Source organism: Filicampus tigris, chromosome 13 (genome assembly GCF_054856515.1).
Source record: "Filicampus tigris isolate MCC_2025a chromosome 13, RoL_Ftig_1.0, whole genome shotgun sequence".
NCBI classification, from domain to species: Eukaryota; Metazoa; Chordata; class Actinopteri; order Syngnathiformes; family Syngnathidae; genus Filicampus; species Filicampus tigris.
This window is the reverse complement of record NC_141229.1, coordinates 23,298,456-23,315,103: the sequence shown is the minus strand read 5'-3', so window position 1 is coordinate 23,315,103 and position 16,648 is coordinate 23,298,456. Positions and strand designations below refer to the sequence as shown.

Sequence of the window (16,648 nt, the reverse complement as noted above, 5' to 3'; positions counted from 1 at the left end):
AATTATCAGGAGCCTGTGACGTTCCCAAAGGGTCAAAGGTCATCACCACCCTATTTTGCAGGCTGTGACATTACAATGCACTCTTTTTACCCCTGTAACGTAGTAACACTTTGCTAGTGCGATGAACTTTTGCACCCTGCATCAGGGCAGCAGACAGAAAGATTGGGGAAATTATCAAGAGCCTGTGACGTTCCCAGGGAGTCAAAGGTCATGACCACCCTTGTTTTTCAAGGCTGTGACTTTATAGATAAGATAAGAATGCCTTTATTGATCCCACAGTGGGGAAATTTTCAGTGTTACAGCAGCAAAGATATAGGTCACACAGGGACGGCGGCATAATGTAGCCATTAATGTATAACATTGACGGCAAACATTCAGGATCAAACCTATGTAAATATACGCAGTAACATGTGTATATACACATGTATATACACACCAACATACATCTACATAAAAAGTATGAGGAACACTCATTTTGGCCTGTACGTAGTACAGAGGAAAAATACTCTAAGTAAGTGACAGTGCTGCAGTGCTGTAGTGAAATGTAAGGAACAGCATTGGATAAAAATAAAACTAGACTAACAGTAGTGGGGAATGTTGAGTATTGCATGGTATTACAGTAGTGGGGAATATTGGGTATTCCACGATATGAGCTCAGGTGCAGGACTGCACAGTTGCACTAATGTCCGCCAGTTTGTAGAGACTACACAGTGTTCTTGTTAAAGAGTCTGACAGCAGCAGGCAAGAAGGAACGGCGGAATCTCTCCTTTGCACAGCGAGGGTGTAACAGTCTGTCACTGAAGGAGCTGTGGAGTGCTGTTAGGGTGCCCTGGAGGGAGTGGTCCGGGTTGTCCAGCATTGATGACAGCTTGGCCAACATCCTCCTGTCCCCCACAGAGTCCACAGAGTCCAGGGAGCAGCCCAGGACAGAGCCGGCCCTCCTGACCAGTTTGTCCAGCCGCTTCTTGTCCCGGGCCGAGACGCCGCCTGCCCAGGTGACCACTACCTGGAAGATGACCGATGCAACCACCGAGTCATAAAAGTTCCTGAGGAGTGTCCCCTGAACCCCAAAAGACCTCAGTCTCCTGAGTAGGAAGAGTCTGCTCTGACTCTTCCTATAGAGGGCGTCTGTGTCGTCGCTCCAGTCCAGTTTATTGTTCAGATGAACACCCAGGTACTTGTAAGTTGAGACTCTCTCAACATCTGTTCCCCGGATATTCACTGGTGCAGGTGCAGAGTGATGGCACCTACAGAAATCCACCACCATTTCTTTGGATTTCCCCGCATTGATCAGGAGGCGGTTCTGCTGGCACCAGTCCACAAATCCCTTAGTAAGTTCGCTGTACTCCCGATCATCTCCGCCTGTGATGAGGCCGACAATCGCAGAGTCGTCAGAGAACTTCTGCAGGTGACAGGTAGGGGTGTTGAAGTTGAAGTCCGAGGTGTAGAGGGTGAACAGGAAGGGAGCCAAGACAGTTCCGTGTGGGGCCCCTGTGCTGCAGAGGAGCACGTCAGACACACAGTCCTGTGTCCTCACATACTGTGGCCGGTTTGTGAGGTAGTCCTGGATCCATGTGGTGAGGTGGTGGGCCCCCCGCCCGCTCCAGCTTGTCTCCCAGCAGGGCGGGCTGGATGGTGTAGCTGGGAGCTGGAGACTGTGGAGAAAAGGGGGGAGGGGGTGACACGCCCAGCAGGAGGAGTAGGTGGAGGCTGCAGCAGGAGAGACTGAGTGGGGGCGGGTATCTGATCAAACCTATTGAAAAAGAGGTTCAGCTCATTTGCCCACTGCAGGTCCCCCCCAGTCCGGGTCTTGGGTTGTCCGTGGCGTGAGATGGTCTTCAGGCCCCTCCAGACTCCCCTGCAGCAGCTGCTCCTCCATCCTCTTCGTGTAGGACCTTTTCCCCTCTCTGATACTCGCTCTTGATACTCTCATAACTGTACTGTGAGCATATGGATAGGAACTAATGTAAGATAGAGATCAGGTGGGAGACAGTAAGAGGTGGGACTCTTCCATGTAAAAGTATGGTATTAAAGTGGCATGTTAATAAAGCCTCAGTTAACCGAATACCAGTGCCATTGGACTTATTTATGTTTGCAGACATAGACATAGTAGTACATGGTGTTAGAAGTGAAGAAGTCTGTCTTAACAGTGATCGAAAGACGACGTCGGGGAGCAGCGGCAGTTTTACCGCTAGCCGTTGTGCGAAGCTAACAGCGTGAGTTAACAGCGCGACCAGAAGGTCCAGAGGACAGCGAAAATACAATGGATTCCCTGTTTTCAATCAACCCACCTGAAAACTTTGATTTCTGTGACTACTCGTCATGGCCCAACTGGATTTGCCGTTTTGAGAGCTTTCGTGTTGCAGCGGGACTGGACGGCAAAGAGGAAAACTGTCAAGTAAACACTTTGGTGTACACAATGGGCGACAAAGCTGATGATATTTTGAGCACGCTAGTGTTGAGTGAGGATGATCTTAAGAAGTATAAGAGTGTGAAAGATGGCTATGATAAGCACTTTATAGGTAAACACAATGTACAATGCAATAGCAGCAATTCCAAAAAGGACACAAGCAATGTGGGCGCTGTGGCAAATCACCTGCACACTCCAAGAATGACTGTGCAGCGAGAGATGCGGAGTGCAGGAAATGTCGGAAAAAGGGACATTTTGCAGTTAAGTGCAGATCTGGCAGAGTTGGGATAGTCCTGGAGAATGAAGACAACATGTTGTTCCGAGGAGCTGTTTCAGCAGGAGCACAGCCCAACAACTGGAAAAAGACATTGGAGGTAAATGGTACAAACTTTGACTGTGACTAACAAACTGTGACTTTCAAATTGGATACAGGAGCTGACGTGACTGCGATACCAGCTGCCATCTATTCAAAAGACATTCACGGACCACTCACCAGAGCGGAGAAACCTCTGTGTGGTCCTTGTAAATGGCCAGCATAGTAAATTGTTAATTGTGTTTGGGGTGTGGTTGCGTGTTCCGGAAATGACAAAGTGAGGTCACACGCCAACTTTGCCACACACCGCCTGTGCAATGTGTATGTGCTGTGCTGATTTTGGATTCAAGTATTTGGCACAGCAATACAAAGCTGTTTATTCTGCAGTCTTAGCTTTTGTTGAAAATAATTTTTATGTTTAAGATGGTTATTAACCCATCGTAAACACACACTAGTTATAGTGTGTCGACTATACAAGAAGCCAAAGACTCTATTGTTGAGGCTTGAGGCTCAAGACCTGTGTAATTGTGCGGGCCTTAGACTACACAAGTTCAATTCAAATTATAAAGATGTGTTTTCCTGTGTTGCTCTCTCTGAAAGAGCTGACTCAATGGACCCTCTCAAATTGAATTCAGAGGTTGCATCAGATGAACATGTACTGGGCATTCAATGGTCAATGGCTAACGATTCCTTTAGCTTTAACATTCGTTTAAAAGACCATTCCCCAACTTGGCGTGGTCTCCTGGCTGTTGGCGCTTCCCTGTATGATCATCTTGGATTTATGGCTCCCTTCACATTGACTGGGAAGTTGATCCTACAGGAGCTGTGTTATAAAGGCATCGGTTGGGACGATCCACTCCCTGAGCACTTTAGCTCATGGTGGGAGGAGTGGAAAAATAGCTTCGAAGTGCTGAAGAAGTTACCATACCTAGATGTTAGCACCTTTCAAACTTCGGTAACATTGTGAGTACAGAATTACATTATTTCTCAGATGCCAGTAGCACATGATATGGTTCATGCTCTTATCTGAGATACAAGAACGACAGGCAGGAGGTTCATTGTAGTCTGGTCACGGCCAAGGCAAGGGTTGCACCCTCGAAGCATTCCGCCGTTAGAGCTCTCAGCCGCAGTAACATCAACTAGGTTGAGTTCCATGTTAAAAGGAAGAGCTACAAATGAAAATAGATAAAGAATATTTTTGGACAGATTCTCAAGTCGTGTTGGCGTACATAAATAATGAGGCTCGGAGGTTCCATTTGTTTGTGTCAAATAGAGTCCAGCTTATTAGAGATAAAACAGATACGAATAACTGGCACTATGTCAATACAGCTCAAAACCCAGCTGATATTGCTTCCAGGGGTCTTTATAGTACAGTAATTCTTTCCGTTGGCTGGTTATTCGGGCCCAGGTTTTTTAATGGGAACAAGAGGTGATCAGAATGTCCAAACCACCTATTGAGCTCCTTGTTGGTGACCCTGAGTTCAGATCTGTTCATGTATCTGTGACTAAAATTGCTGAATATGTAGACGTTTTAAAGCGACTGGAGAGGTTTTCTCGCTGGACCACACTTATTAAGATGTGCAAGAAAGCTGCTGAAGCAGGCTTCAAGCTACAGCAGCAGCAAGCATTTACTGTTGAGCTTAAGGTTCTTCAAGAGAAGCTCCAGGGGGGCACAGTTTCAAAATCAAGTTCACTCTTTTACCTCAGTCCCATTTTGGAACAGGGGCTGATTCATGCTGGTTTGTTTGTTGTTAAAATGGTCGGAAAGAGATGAAGAGATATGGGCTTATCATCACATGTGTGTTTTCACAAGCCGTCCATATAGAAATGCTCAATGATTTGTCCACTGATGTTCTTATAAACGCTTTAAGGTGCTTTATTCGTCTGAGAGGAGCAGTTTCTCAACTTCACTGCGAAGAAGGAACACACTTTGTTGGCGCCAGCAATGAATTTAAGGAAGCTCTGAAAATTGGAGGCCTTTTTAGCAAACAAACAATGCGAATTTAAGTTAAATGCTCCGTCAGCTAGTCATGCTGGTGGCATTTGGGAATGTCAAATAAGCACTATTCGCAGTGTTCTAAACATGACTGTTGGTCAGTGTCCAGGAAGACTTGACGATGTATCTCTCAGAACTTTGTTTTATGAGGCAATGGCAATTGTAAACAGCCGTCCTCTCAATGTTGGTTCTGTTTTAGGACTAGGTGAAACAATCCCTTAAGTGAACATAATACCTGAGATGTGAGTGGTTAGTGGTTACAAGTATGGCATCAAGGCTATGGTTATGTGTGTCGGTGGGAGGTTGTGCGTGTGTGTGTGTGTGTGGGGGGGGGGGGTTGTAAGCTTCATTGAGGCCATCAGGTGGGCACCCTCTTTCCTCAGTGTTTTGATGATGATAGGCCAACAACAAGGGGGCTCATTGGCAACATCTGGCTCCCAGGTGCGCCCCCTTCAGCTTTCAACCCCTGTGTGCCACTGGTTGTTACATTGGGGCCCAGGAGGGGTCTCGCCTCTTCAACCAGAGCCACCGACTCGCTTCCTCTGCTGTGCCTGAGAGCGCCTTTATGGTTTGGCTTTGGGCTTGGCCTCGAATCCCCAAGTCCTTAAGCAGCTTGATGGTCGACTTGCCGACAAAGCCTCTGCAACCAACTTCCACTGGGCAAACTCTGGCTTTCCATCCGCGTTGCTCAGCATCAGCTGCCAGCTCGGCGTACTTAAGGCTCTTGCGTTCGAAGACCTCCTCATCAGCAGACTCTCAGGGAATTGTGAGCTCCATGATATAAACGGTGCGAAGTGAGAGGACCAGAGCACGAGGTCTGGTCTGAGATTTGTTGTAGTGATCTCAGATGGGAAGCAGAGCCCCATGGTTCAGATCTGCTACTAACTTCCAGTCCCCTGCTCCTCCCAGTTGGCCGATGTCCGATTTTTGGTCTTTGATTGGCTTTTTTCCTTCTGAAATGAACTGTCTTGCAGATGCAGGATGAGGGAGGGCATTGATATTTGTCCGCTTAGTCTCCAGAGAAGCTGCCAGGCACTTGAGGACGCAGTTGTGCCGCCAGGTGTAACGGCCTTGTGACAGGCTTTTTTTACATCATACCAGAATGTGTCTCAGGGTTGTGGGAGATGGACTGAGAGGGCACGTAGGGTCTTCTCTGTACCATTGGTTGAGGTTTGAGGGGGAGGGCAGGACATCATATCTAGCAAGTAAGATGAAGCTGGTGTGAAATGCTTCTATGCCCAACAACTCCCTCCAAGAGAACTTTCTCCTCTCAACTTCTTCCCATCGCATCCACTGTCCTTGGTTGGCTTGTGAGACAGCCTTTGCAAAACATGTTGCCTGTTCTTGATGACACACCTCCTCGATGACCAGACATTAGCGCTGAGCTGGAGTTGCCCTCTGCCAGGATGGCCTGCACTCTCCTAGGCCGAGGCCTCCTCTCCTTTGTTGCACGAGGCCAACAATATCTCTGTGCTTGAGGTCTAACTTTGCCTGCTGAGCAGCTGCAGTTGGCGTCCATTTCCTACCAAGGTAGGAGCCGTTTGGGCTACACCAGGGTCACGGAATCCCGTCAGCGTCATTTCCAACCTTACTTTGCAACATTTGAATTCCTCAACTAGGCTGGAAACAGGAAGCTCCAGAATGCATCTTCCGTAGAGCCCGATGCTACTAAAACATCTGGGGAGTCCCAGCCATTTTGGCAAAAGAGCTGACCGATCCCTCCAGTTTTTCCACCTTTTAAGATTGGGACCTCATAGATGGTAAGAGGCCACATCAGCCTGGGTAACAACCCAATCTGGAGGCACCAAAGCTTCAGCCTGCCCGGGAGCATGGACTTGTGAATACGCACAAGGCCACTTATGGTGTCCAGCCTAAGCTGGTCCACTTGTTCCGTGTCCCTGAGGGTGGTATCGTACCAGCGTCCAAGGCTCTTGACGGGCTTTTCTGAAACTGTTGGTATGAGTTCATCACCAGCATAGAACCGATGTTCTGACAGTTTCCCCTTGACAACTGATATGTTCCTGGTCTTGCTTGGCTTTATTTCCATCCGGGCCCACTGGATGTTCTCCTGTAGATTGTTCAGCAGTCCTTTGCCGCATTCTTTAGTTGTGGTAAGTATTGTCATATCATCCATATAAGCTTTGATGGGAGGGAGACGAATGCCAGGTTTGAGCTTCTGCCCTCCTACTACCCACTGGGAGGCTCGGATGATAACCTCCATAGCCATCGTGAAGGCTAGAGGCGAGATGGTACATCCTGCCATGATCCCTATTTCCAGCCATTGCCATGCGGTGGTACACTCGTCAGTTGTCAGGTACAGTTGCACATCTTGGAAATAGGATTTGACTAGGCCCGTGATTGCTTCTGGGATGCTGAAATAACTTAAAGCCGTCCAGAGAAGATTGTGAGGGACCAACACGAAGGCATTGGCAAGGTCCAGAAACACGACATGGAGATCTCTTCCATCCTTTTTGGCAGCCTGGATTTGATGCCATATCATATTTGAGTGCTCCAAGCAGCCGGAGAAGCCTGGAATCCCTGCCTTCTGCACGGTCGTAGCAATGTAGTGGTTCTTTTCCAGGTAAACCACCAACCTGTGAGCCATTACGCTGAAGACTTTGCCCTCTAGGTTCAGGAGGCTGATTTGGCGAAACTGGCTGATGTCCGTCGTATCCTTTTCCTTGGGTGACAGTGCAGGAAACTAAAATACTGGATACAAACAGGGTGCTTGCCAGCAAGAAAGGTCTCCCACCTAAACTTCAGGAGTATTGGCAGTACCACCAAGACCTGCTTTTTGCAGACGGACTATTGATGAAAAGTGAAAGGATTGTCATTCCAGCCAGCATGCAGGAGAAAATGATCAACATGATTCATGAAGGTCACCAGGGCATGACAAAATGCATTGCTAGACACAGCAGTCCATATGGTGGCCTGGTCTAACCAAGAGTATCAAACTCAAAATTTAAAATTGCCCAGTGTGTGCGAGGGAGGCTCACACTGCACCGGAGCCTGCTATGATGACACAACTACCTAACAGGCCATGGCGGCATGTGCGGCAGATCTTTTCCAATGGAATCGTGCCATGTACCTGTTATTAATAGACTATATTCGCGATACGTTGAAGTTTCAAACCTTAACTCTACTACTGCAGTCCCAGTGATTAAAAAGATGAAGGCGGTTTTTGCACGGCATGGGTTCCTGGAAGTTCTGGTCACAGATAATGGCTACCAATTCTCATCGGCTGAGTTTGCGGCCTTTGCAAGGGATTATGATTTCAGAAACATCACTTCAAGTCCCCACTATCCTCAAAGTAATGGGGAAGCAGAGAGAGCTGTAAGGACTGTCAAATCTCTCTTGAAGAAGGGGTAGGATCCACACAAGTGGAGCGAATGTTTATTTGACACTATCAAAAATTAATTATGGATGTAACTAAGAATTAATGTGAGTGGATTGTATCAAAAGAGTCTAGATTTGGCCCAAATGCCTTTGCTACATGGGTTCTCTGTCTGTGGGGTACTCCCTTCACCGCCTATCTGAAAATGAGATGCTTAAAATTGCCACACTCGGCTGATTCCTGACATGTTTATAAATGATGGTGGAACCTAAATTGAAGGCAATGCTGTGCCCTTAACAATTTTTGCTGTAAATGTTTAGTGTATTTAAAAAAAAACTGCAGTCTACACTATGCACACTTGCACTATAATCCCTTTCAGACCGCAGGAACTAAATCAGGAACTTCCGTATCCACCCTGGTAGTTTGTGTCATACTCGTGTTCACACAGGCTGGACAGTTCCACCAGGAACTACCTGAGTACCACCTAGTCACTAGGGTCTTCGTGTACCTACGCGGACCTTTTTGAGTGGGTGTGCTGTGCTGACGAACGCTGATTGGTTGGTTGAACTTGGGAGTGTGTTGTTTTGGTCGCGTACAACTTAAACCGCAATTAAGCGATGCAGCGTTAGTGTGTGTGTAGCAGATTTCAGTTTCACTGTTGTCACTCCTAATATACTGCAAGAATTGAAGGAGGGAAAAAAAATTATCGGTGGCGGATGATGAGGTACAGTCTCTCCTAAACATTTACGAGGAAGAGGACAGTCAACGAAACTTTGAATCGACCACGAGGAATGATAAAGTAATCAATTCATCACGACAAAGCTGGCTGAGCTGAATATTAACCACACTACCAAACGAGTCCATGCAAATCTGAAGAAGCTAAATCAAGGACCACAATAGCCATAGTGGGAACGATACAAAAGTTAACAAATAGTACGAGTGCTTAGCTCGTAGCCATCCTTGGCTACCGTGGGGGACAAAGGACTCCGCAACCGCATACTGGAAGCCATGTGCGACGATTCAGCAGCAATAGATAAAGGTAAATACAAAATAATCCCATAAATACTTATTTAGTTTAACGATAACCTTTTGTCTGCATGTGTTTTACTTTATAGCTGGATCAATCAATCATTCGCTGTTACTCAATGGATGGGCATGTTGTGACAGTTTCACATGAGGAGACCAGTGAGAACTCTCCATCCATGAGTCGAAGCAGCACTTCTCGTTCAGCGTCTCCTGCCCTTCTTGCCCGTCCCGGTAAACGTCCAATAAAATTTGACTTTGCAAAATTCTGTTTATATAGCAGTTGTTGCTAATTATGTACTGTTACTCATTGTGCATTAATATACCTATAGGTAAGTGTAAGAGGGACAGAGAGAACCTCTTCATGGATGCCTTAGAACGAATGAAGGAAAGAGGCCAGGCCATATTCATGGAGGAAATGGACATGCGCAAGCAGGAGATCCACGTCCTCAAGGAGGCCAGAAGACAGGAGCTCCGGAGTTCAGAGGGGAGCGACAGACTGGAGCGAGAGATGATTCGGGAGAGCAAAGTGCAAGAAAGGGACTTCCAATTGGACTTTCTGGTGGTGATTAGCAAATTGGTGGACAAAATTGGCCAGAACCAATAATTTATTTCATTTTTAAAACCACTCGTTTGTTTATTTTTAAACAAATACAAACATGCAAAGCACAATCTATTTATTTTTGTTATGCAAACACAAAATATTTCAAATCCCTTTAATCAGTGGTCGCCAACCTTTTTTCTGCCACGGACCGGTTCATACAAATCTATACCCCTTTGATATTAGCGTTATCGTAGTAGCGTTATTAGCGTACCGAGACAACTTGACATGCCTTAATAGTCAGTCATAGATGGCTGTAATGGAGAGAATCCGGTCACTTTTCAAAGCAAAATGTTTTTCAGCCTCGTATAATAAATAATCCGGAAGTACTGTACTTTTTTTTTCTTTCTTTCATCTGTGCGGCCTGCCGCGGCCCGGTCCAAAGTGGCCTGCAGCCCTTTAGTTGGGGACCCCTGCCTTAAATGGTATATTTAAGAACTTCATAATAGCTGCATAGGCATGGAGGAGTAGTACATTAGTCCCCTCCCCTACTGCCTTTCATCATCAGTCCAATTTGAATAAACTACCTTGCCCACTTTTGCACCATGTGAACGCAAACTAGTAGGCCACACACAAGTTCTTACTACCAGGAACTCCTGCTATCAGGAACTCAAAGTTCAGGGGCTGTTTGGTCTGAAAGGGGCTTAAGATTACTATGAAAGTATCTGTAAATACAAAATATTTAAAAACATATTTCACACATCGATTCCCGCTCAGTGGCGGTCTCTGTGTGTGCCCTGCGACTGGCTGGCGACCAGTTCAGGGTGTAGTCTGCCTTCGCCCATTGACGGCTGGGATAGGCTCCAGCGCCTCCCCGCGACTCTGTATAGGATAAGCGGTTTTGAAGATGACACACATATTTCACACTTCATAGGTATCAAGTATTTTTTTTTAAATGTACGAGAAAGTTAAAGGTCAGAGACCTCAGATTTTCTTGAAGATGAAAAGTTTTTCTTGAGACCTCTAGAACCCCTTTACAATGCATAGCTGTCATTAAAAAATGATTAGACCCTTGGTAGGCAGCAGTTTAATCACTAAATACATTTCAGAATATGTCGTCTGCAGTTTGAATCTCACACACTGTCTTTGGATTTTTCTAGAGCTGTGATGTCCACAATAGCCAAACAATTTAGTGGCTACTGTGGCGTTCTGTGGTCTTCTGTCCAGTTGGTCTTCATGTACTTGAGCATTTCAACAATGGTTTATTGTGTGGCAGTAATAGTAAAGAAGGCATCACGAGTTTCTTCAGCTTTCCAAAGGAAAAAGATATATGTGGCCAGTGAATTGGAAAACCAGTCGGCAGGGAGGAACACGTGGTCAACTGTGGTCGCCAAGCAAGTACTCCAAGCTATGTGCGGATCATGTTGAACCGGCATGCTTCGGCCTACATTTTGCAGAGAGTATTGGGTACACAAGTGTAGTGTGCCTGAAACCAGCTGCCATGCCAACGATTTTTCCTTAGGCAAATGCGAGTTCAACCCCCAGCAACAGCAGGAAGTATCCCGGTCATGTTGCATTTGAGAAGCGGCACAGGCAAGAGGTGAGTAGTTATTTTCCTGCACCTATGACACCTATGAATGGTGATTAGGAATTAACCGTTGAGGAAAAAAAAACGCCCGTAGTTTAATATGTACTTAAATTTGCATACATGGCAAGCTGCCCGACACGGCAAAGCATTTCTGTCCAGCGTAATTTAGTAAACGCATCATCTAACATGGCTAAACACAAGCTGGTATTGTTGTTTTTACTATGCATATGACACACAACCTAAAATTTTCATGCCTGGAAAATACAGCTCAAGATTGACGCCGCGTTGCAACATTTCATGTACAGCCGATGCATTGTTATGAATCACACACACACAGCACAGCCGATTGTTCATGTCTCTAAAGCTGTTGTGCTGCCGAGTTGAGGTGGGTTGAGCACAAATACACTGTATTTACAGTAGATACAGGGGTGCAAAAACATACCAGTCTGTATTTCCAATCCGCTCTGCACAGTATTGTGTCGACCCTAATCCAGGCTCGTCAGAGAAATCACAGTCATCACTTTCAATTTCTCTTCCACTAACTAGCTCCGACGTCCTGATCGGCTCAATCATGGAGGGTTTGACAACGCCCGCTTCTGTCGGCTCGTGTGTATCAAAATTCTCTTTTGCATTCCAAAACATTGGTCGCCATTGAAAGTACCAAGTTGTGTGGAAAGTATACTGTATGATCAGCTCATCAGCAAGATTTGTAAAACCCTAATAATGAGCCTGATAATTTGAATCAGGTGTGTTACCGTAGGGATAAACCTAAAACAGGCTGGATTGTGGCTCTTGAGGATCTGACTTGGCCACCCCTGATCTATATCTACAAAGATTTGGTGGTATATGTAACAAGACAAGACCTACAAAAAGAATCTTGGAGCCAGATGCTAAACCTAACAGGAAGTCCGCCATTTTGAATTTACTTTAAATGTTTGTGTCGCCTTGACAACAAACGCTGCTGTAACTTGACTCACATGATAATTTCTTCAAAACATGTCTCCCATTTAATAATAGTCCAGGTCTGAAGACATCTATGAACTTATTTTTCATCATAGCACCATGGTAGCGCCACCTATTGGCTAAAGGAAATACGTGTTTTGTTCTTTGATGTTTTTCTCCTAGCAGGTTAACCAGGTCTACCTCACATTTGCTCGGAAGAGTGTATAAGCCTTATCATGTTAAAACACGAAGTTTGTGATTTTTGGCAAAACACTGTTGCTGTAGCAACACGCAGTTCACAAATATAACAACACTGATTTTAAGGGTCTGAACATGCATGAAAACTCATGAAGCTTTGCACTCACATCAGGCCTTGCAAAACCAGCAAGATCTTATTAGTTTATTCTGGAATAAAAAATAGCTCACTAGCATTCTAGAATTCTAAAAGAAAAAATACATTTTATTGAAGTTTTACTTTATATACATAAGAAAAGAAACAAACTGACTAAACCACAACTAAAACTGAGCAGTCCATGTTATATGGAAAATAATAAAAGCATACCAAGTAGTAACCATTCCTCATTTAAATTGCAGATATTCAAAAAGACATCCCAGAGGCCATACATTTCAGTGAGCCGATTGCCTCTTTGCAGAATATCACTAAGATCACCTGGCAAGTACTCTAATCAATCCAAAAATAAATTCTCATTACCACTTAATTTTGCGCTGGGCATTTCCATTGGCAATACTTTGAATGAGTAATAGTTGGTGGCTTTACCTTTATCCAATCAAACAAAATACTTGTAATTTAAATGTGTTCTTGTCTGTAAATATGTTGCGAGATGGCAGCTCCAGTAGATACGAACCATGATTTTTACAGATTTTCATCTTCAGTATTGCACTGATTTCCTTCGTTATACATGACCAGTATTTAGACATCTTTGGGCAGTTCCATAAACAATGCCATAAGTCACATTTGTAATTTTACATTTAAGACAGACAGGTGATCATTGTGGGCCGATATTATTTAAAAAGACTGGTGTCTTATGTTTCCTATGTAATGTTTTAAACTGTGCCATGTTCAACACCACTTATCCTGTACAGGGCCATGGGGAGATGCTGGAGCCTATTCCAGCTGGGTATGGGCAAAAGGTGAACTACACCCTAAACTGGTCGCCAGCCAGTCACAGGGCACACACAGACACGGTCACTGAAGGGGAATCGATCCCACGCTGCCCACATACAACTCAGGCGTGTGTACCACTACACCATCAGTGACATATTTTAAGATGAACTAGTTTATACTTGTTACCATTAGAATTTTTTAACAAATCAGCCTCAGTCGAATGTGTCACCAACATCCACGAACATTTGGTGGTATATGTAACAGCCCAAGACATACAAAAATGTCTCTTGGAGGCATATGCTAAACCTAAAAGGAAGTCTGCCATTTTGAATTTAGTTTACAAGTTGGCGTCACTTTGACTACAAAAGCTGCTGTAACCTGACCCCCTGATCATATTTTAAATTAAATTTCACACATTTGAAGACATCTGGAATATATTTTTATAATACTGGTAGCACTACCTACAGTATATGTTCATTTTTCGATGTGTTTTTCTCCCAGCAGTTAACCAGATTTACTTAATATTTGCTCTGAAGAGACTTTTCTCTTCCTGATGCCGCAACACAAAGTTTGTGAATTTCACAAAAAGCTAATGCCATGGCAATGCTCTATTCGACATGAAAAAAAAACACTACTTTTGAGTGTCTAAACATGCATGATATCTTACGAAACTCTGCAAACATATCAGGCCTGGCAACAACACCAATATTTTAATAGGTTATTGTGTGATTTTTATAAAATGGCTCAACAATGCCCCCAACAAATTATTAGTGGAGCAGCACTGGTTGTACATGTCACCAAGATCGAGCAAAAGTTGGAGACACGTAACAGTGCAAGACTTACAAAAAGTCTGTAAAGCCCTATTAATTTGCCATGGCAACGCACAGTTCGGCAATTAAAAAAAACGCTGATTTTGAAGGTCTAAACACTCACGAAAACTCAGGAAACTTTGACACACACCAGGCCTAGCGAAATAATCAATATTGTTAGTTTATTGTGCCATTTCTAAAAAAAAAAATGTCTCGCTAATGCCCCCAAGCAATTTTTAACAAAGCAGCCTCCATTGTACGTTTCATCTAGATCTACCAAAATGTGTTAGTATATGTAACAGGACAAGACCTACAAAAAAGTCTCTTGGTGCCATATGCTAAACCTAACAGGAAGTCCGCTATTTAGAATTTACTTTGAAAGTCGTGTCGCCTTGACTACAAAAGCTTATAACTTGACCCACATGAGAATTTCTTCTCAAGGTTTTTCATATTTGATAATAGTCCAGGCCTGAAGACATATACGCACGTAGCAAGTATATATTTTATTCTTTGATGTTTTTCTCCGAGCAGGTTGACCAGATTTACCTCATGTTTGCTTGGAAGAGTGTTTATGCTTTCATGATGTTGCAGCACGAAGTTTCTGAATTTTGGCATAAAATGTGCCAGGGAATGCAAAAAATTAAACTTGATTTAGAAATGTGTGGGTATGTGAGTGTATTTGTGCGTGTGCATTTGTGTGTGTATGGGGGTGGTTATAACCTCTGCCCTCCTAATTGAATCAGCCCTCTAGCCACTCTGGGTAAAACTTTCCAGAACCACAAGTGTACAGCATTAACACATACTGTATCAGAGTCAGTCGTCATGCAGTACCTAACAAAACAGCCATTCAGTGCTTGAGCCTTGAATTTGTCTTTTTGTTTTCCTTTTTTTTCCAGACTTGATGGCAGTTGGATGTGATTTTAGCGGAGCCCACTATGAGAACGGAGAAGCATTCCAGCCTAGCCCCCTTTACAAGTGCACATGTATCGCAGGTGCCATTGGCTGTACTCCTGCATTCTTGCAGAAGTCTGCAGGTCTTTTGGGCCCCACCCCTCTGATGGGAAACCTACACGCAAGCCTTCGTAGCAGCAAGATTTCAAAGAAACATGTACAGAATACAGTCTACATGTCAGGTGTGTAGTGGGAGATTAACATTTAGGTAAAGATGCGAGAGATATTTTATTCTTAGTTTTGCGCTCGGAAGAGTAGTCTTCATGATGTTAGAAACACAAAGCTTGTGATTTTTCGCAAAACGCTCTTGCCGTGGTAATGCAGTTTGCCAATAAAACAACACTGGTTTTGATGGTGTAAACATGCACGAAAACTCATGAAACTTTACACCACAGCAGGCCTGGCAAAATCAATATTTTATTAGTTTATCGTGCGATTTTTCAAAGATGGCTGGCTAGCGCCCCCTAGAATTTTTTTAAAAAGCAGCCCTGGTTGTATGTTTCATCTAGATCTACGAAAATTTGGTAGTATATGTATCAAGCCACGTCCTACAAAAAAGTCTCTTGAAGCCATATGCTAAACCTAACAGAAAGTCCGCCATTTTGAATTTGGTTTAAAGTTTAGTGTCACCTTGACTACAAAAGCTGCTGTAACTTAACCCACATGATAATTCAAAATTTCTTACACTTAATGAGAGTAGGGGCTTGAAGACATCTAAAAAATTATATTTTATCAAACTGGTAGCTCCATCTACTGACTAAAAGAAATACGTTTTTTTGTTTTTGTTCAAGCGGTTAACCAGATTTACCTCATATTTACTCAGAGGACTGTTAGATCTTCACAATGTTAAAACACAAAGTTTATTCTTCGCGAAAAGCTGTTGCGTGGCAACGCGCAGTTCGCCAATATAAATGCAGATTTTGAAGGTCTAAACATGCACATATACTCATGAAACTTTGCACACATATCAAGCCTGACAAAATCATAAATATCACATTAGATTATTGTGCAATTTCTTAAAAAATGGTTCATATCGCCACCTAGAAATTTTTTAGAAAGCAGACGTGGGGTATGTTTCACCGAGGTCTACGAAAATTTTGGTGGTATGTGTAATCGGCCAAGACCTGCAAAAAAGTCTCTTGGAGCCACATGCTGAGCCTAACATGAAGTCAGCCATTTTGAATTGAGTTTAAAAGTTATTTTGCCTTGGCGACAAAAGCTGCTGGAATTTGACCCACATGATCATTTTAAATAATGAGATTTCTCACATTTGATAATGGTACAGGCCTGAAGAGAACTAAAAACATGTTTTTTGTCATAGTGGTAGCGCATCCTACTGGCTAAAGGAAATATATGTTTTATTCTTTGATGTTTTTCTCCTTGTAGGTTGACCAGAATTACCTCATATTTGTTGGGGAGAATTTTAGTCCTTCAACATGTTGCAACACGAGTTTTCAGGAAAAGCTGTTGCCTTTGTAGTGTATTTTCTTTCGATGAGCAGGTCAGTCGATGCGCCCCTCCGGAGAGGACGCAAGGCCAGGCTGGGTTGATGATGAAAAAACTTCTCCATCAATCAGTTGATTGGAAAATAAGATTTTAGTAAGGCCAATACAGC

The 16,648-nt window shown here is 44.0% G+C and overlaps 1 protein-coding gene across 1 annotated transcript in view; it reads left to right on the top strand.

Annotated features, from left to right (window-relative positions):
• The window catches only part of ccn6 (cellular communication network factor 6), an 81,807-nt gene that overhangs the window by 63,535 nt on the left and 1,624 nt on the right, over positions 1 to 16,648 (top strand). Inside the window, exon 3 of the mRNA XM_086050501.1 lies at positions 14,979 to 15,215. Within this exon, the coding sequence (XP_085906627.1) occupies positions 14,979 to 15,215 (237 nt within the window). The remainder of the gene's footprint in view (positions 1 to 14,978; positions 15,216 to 16,648) is intronic.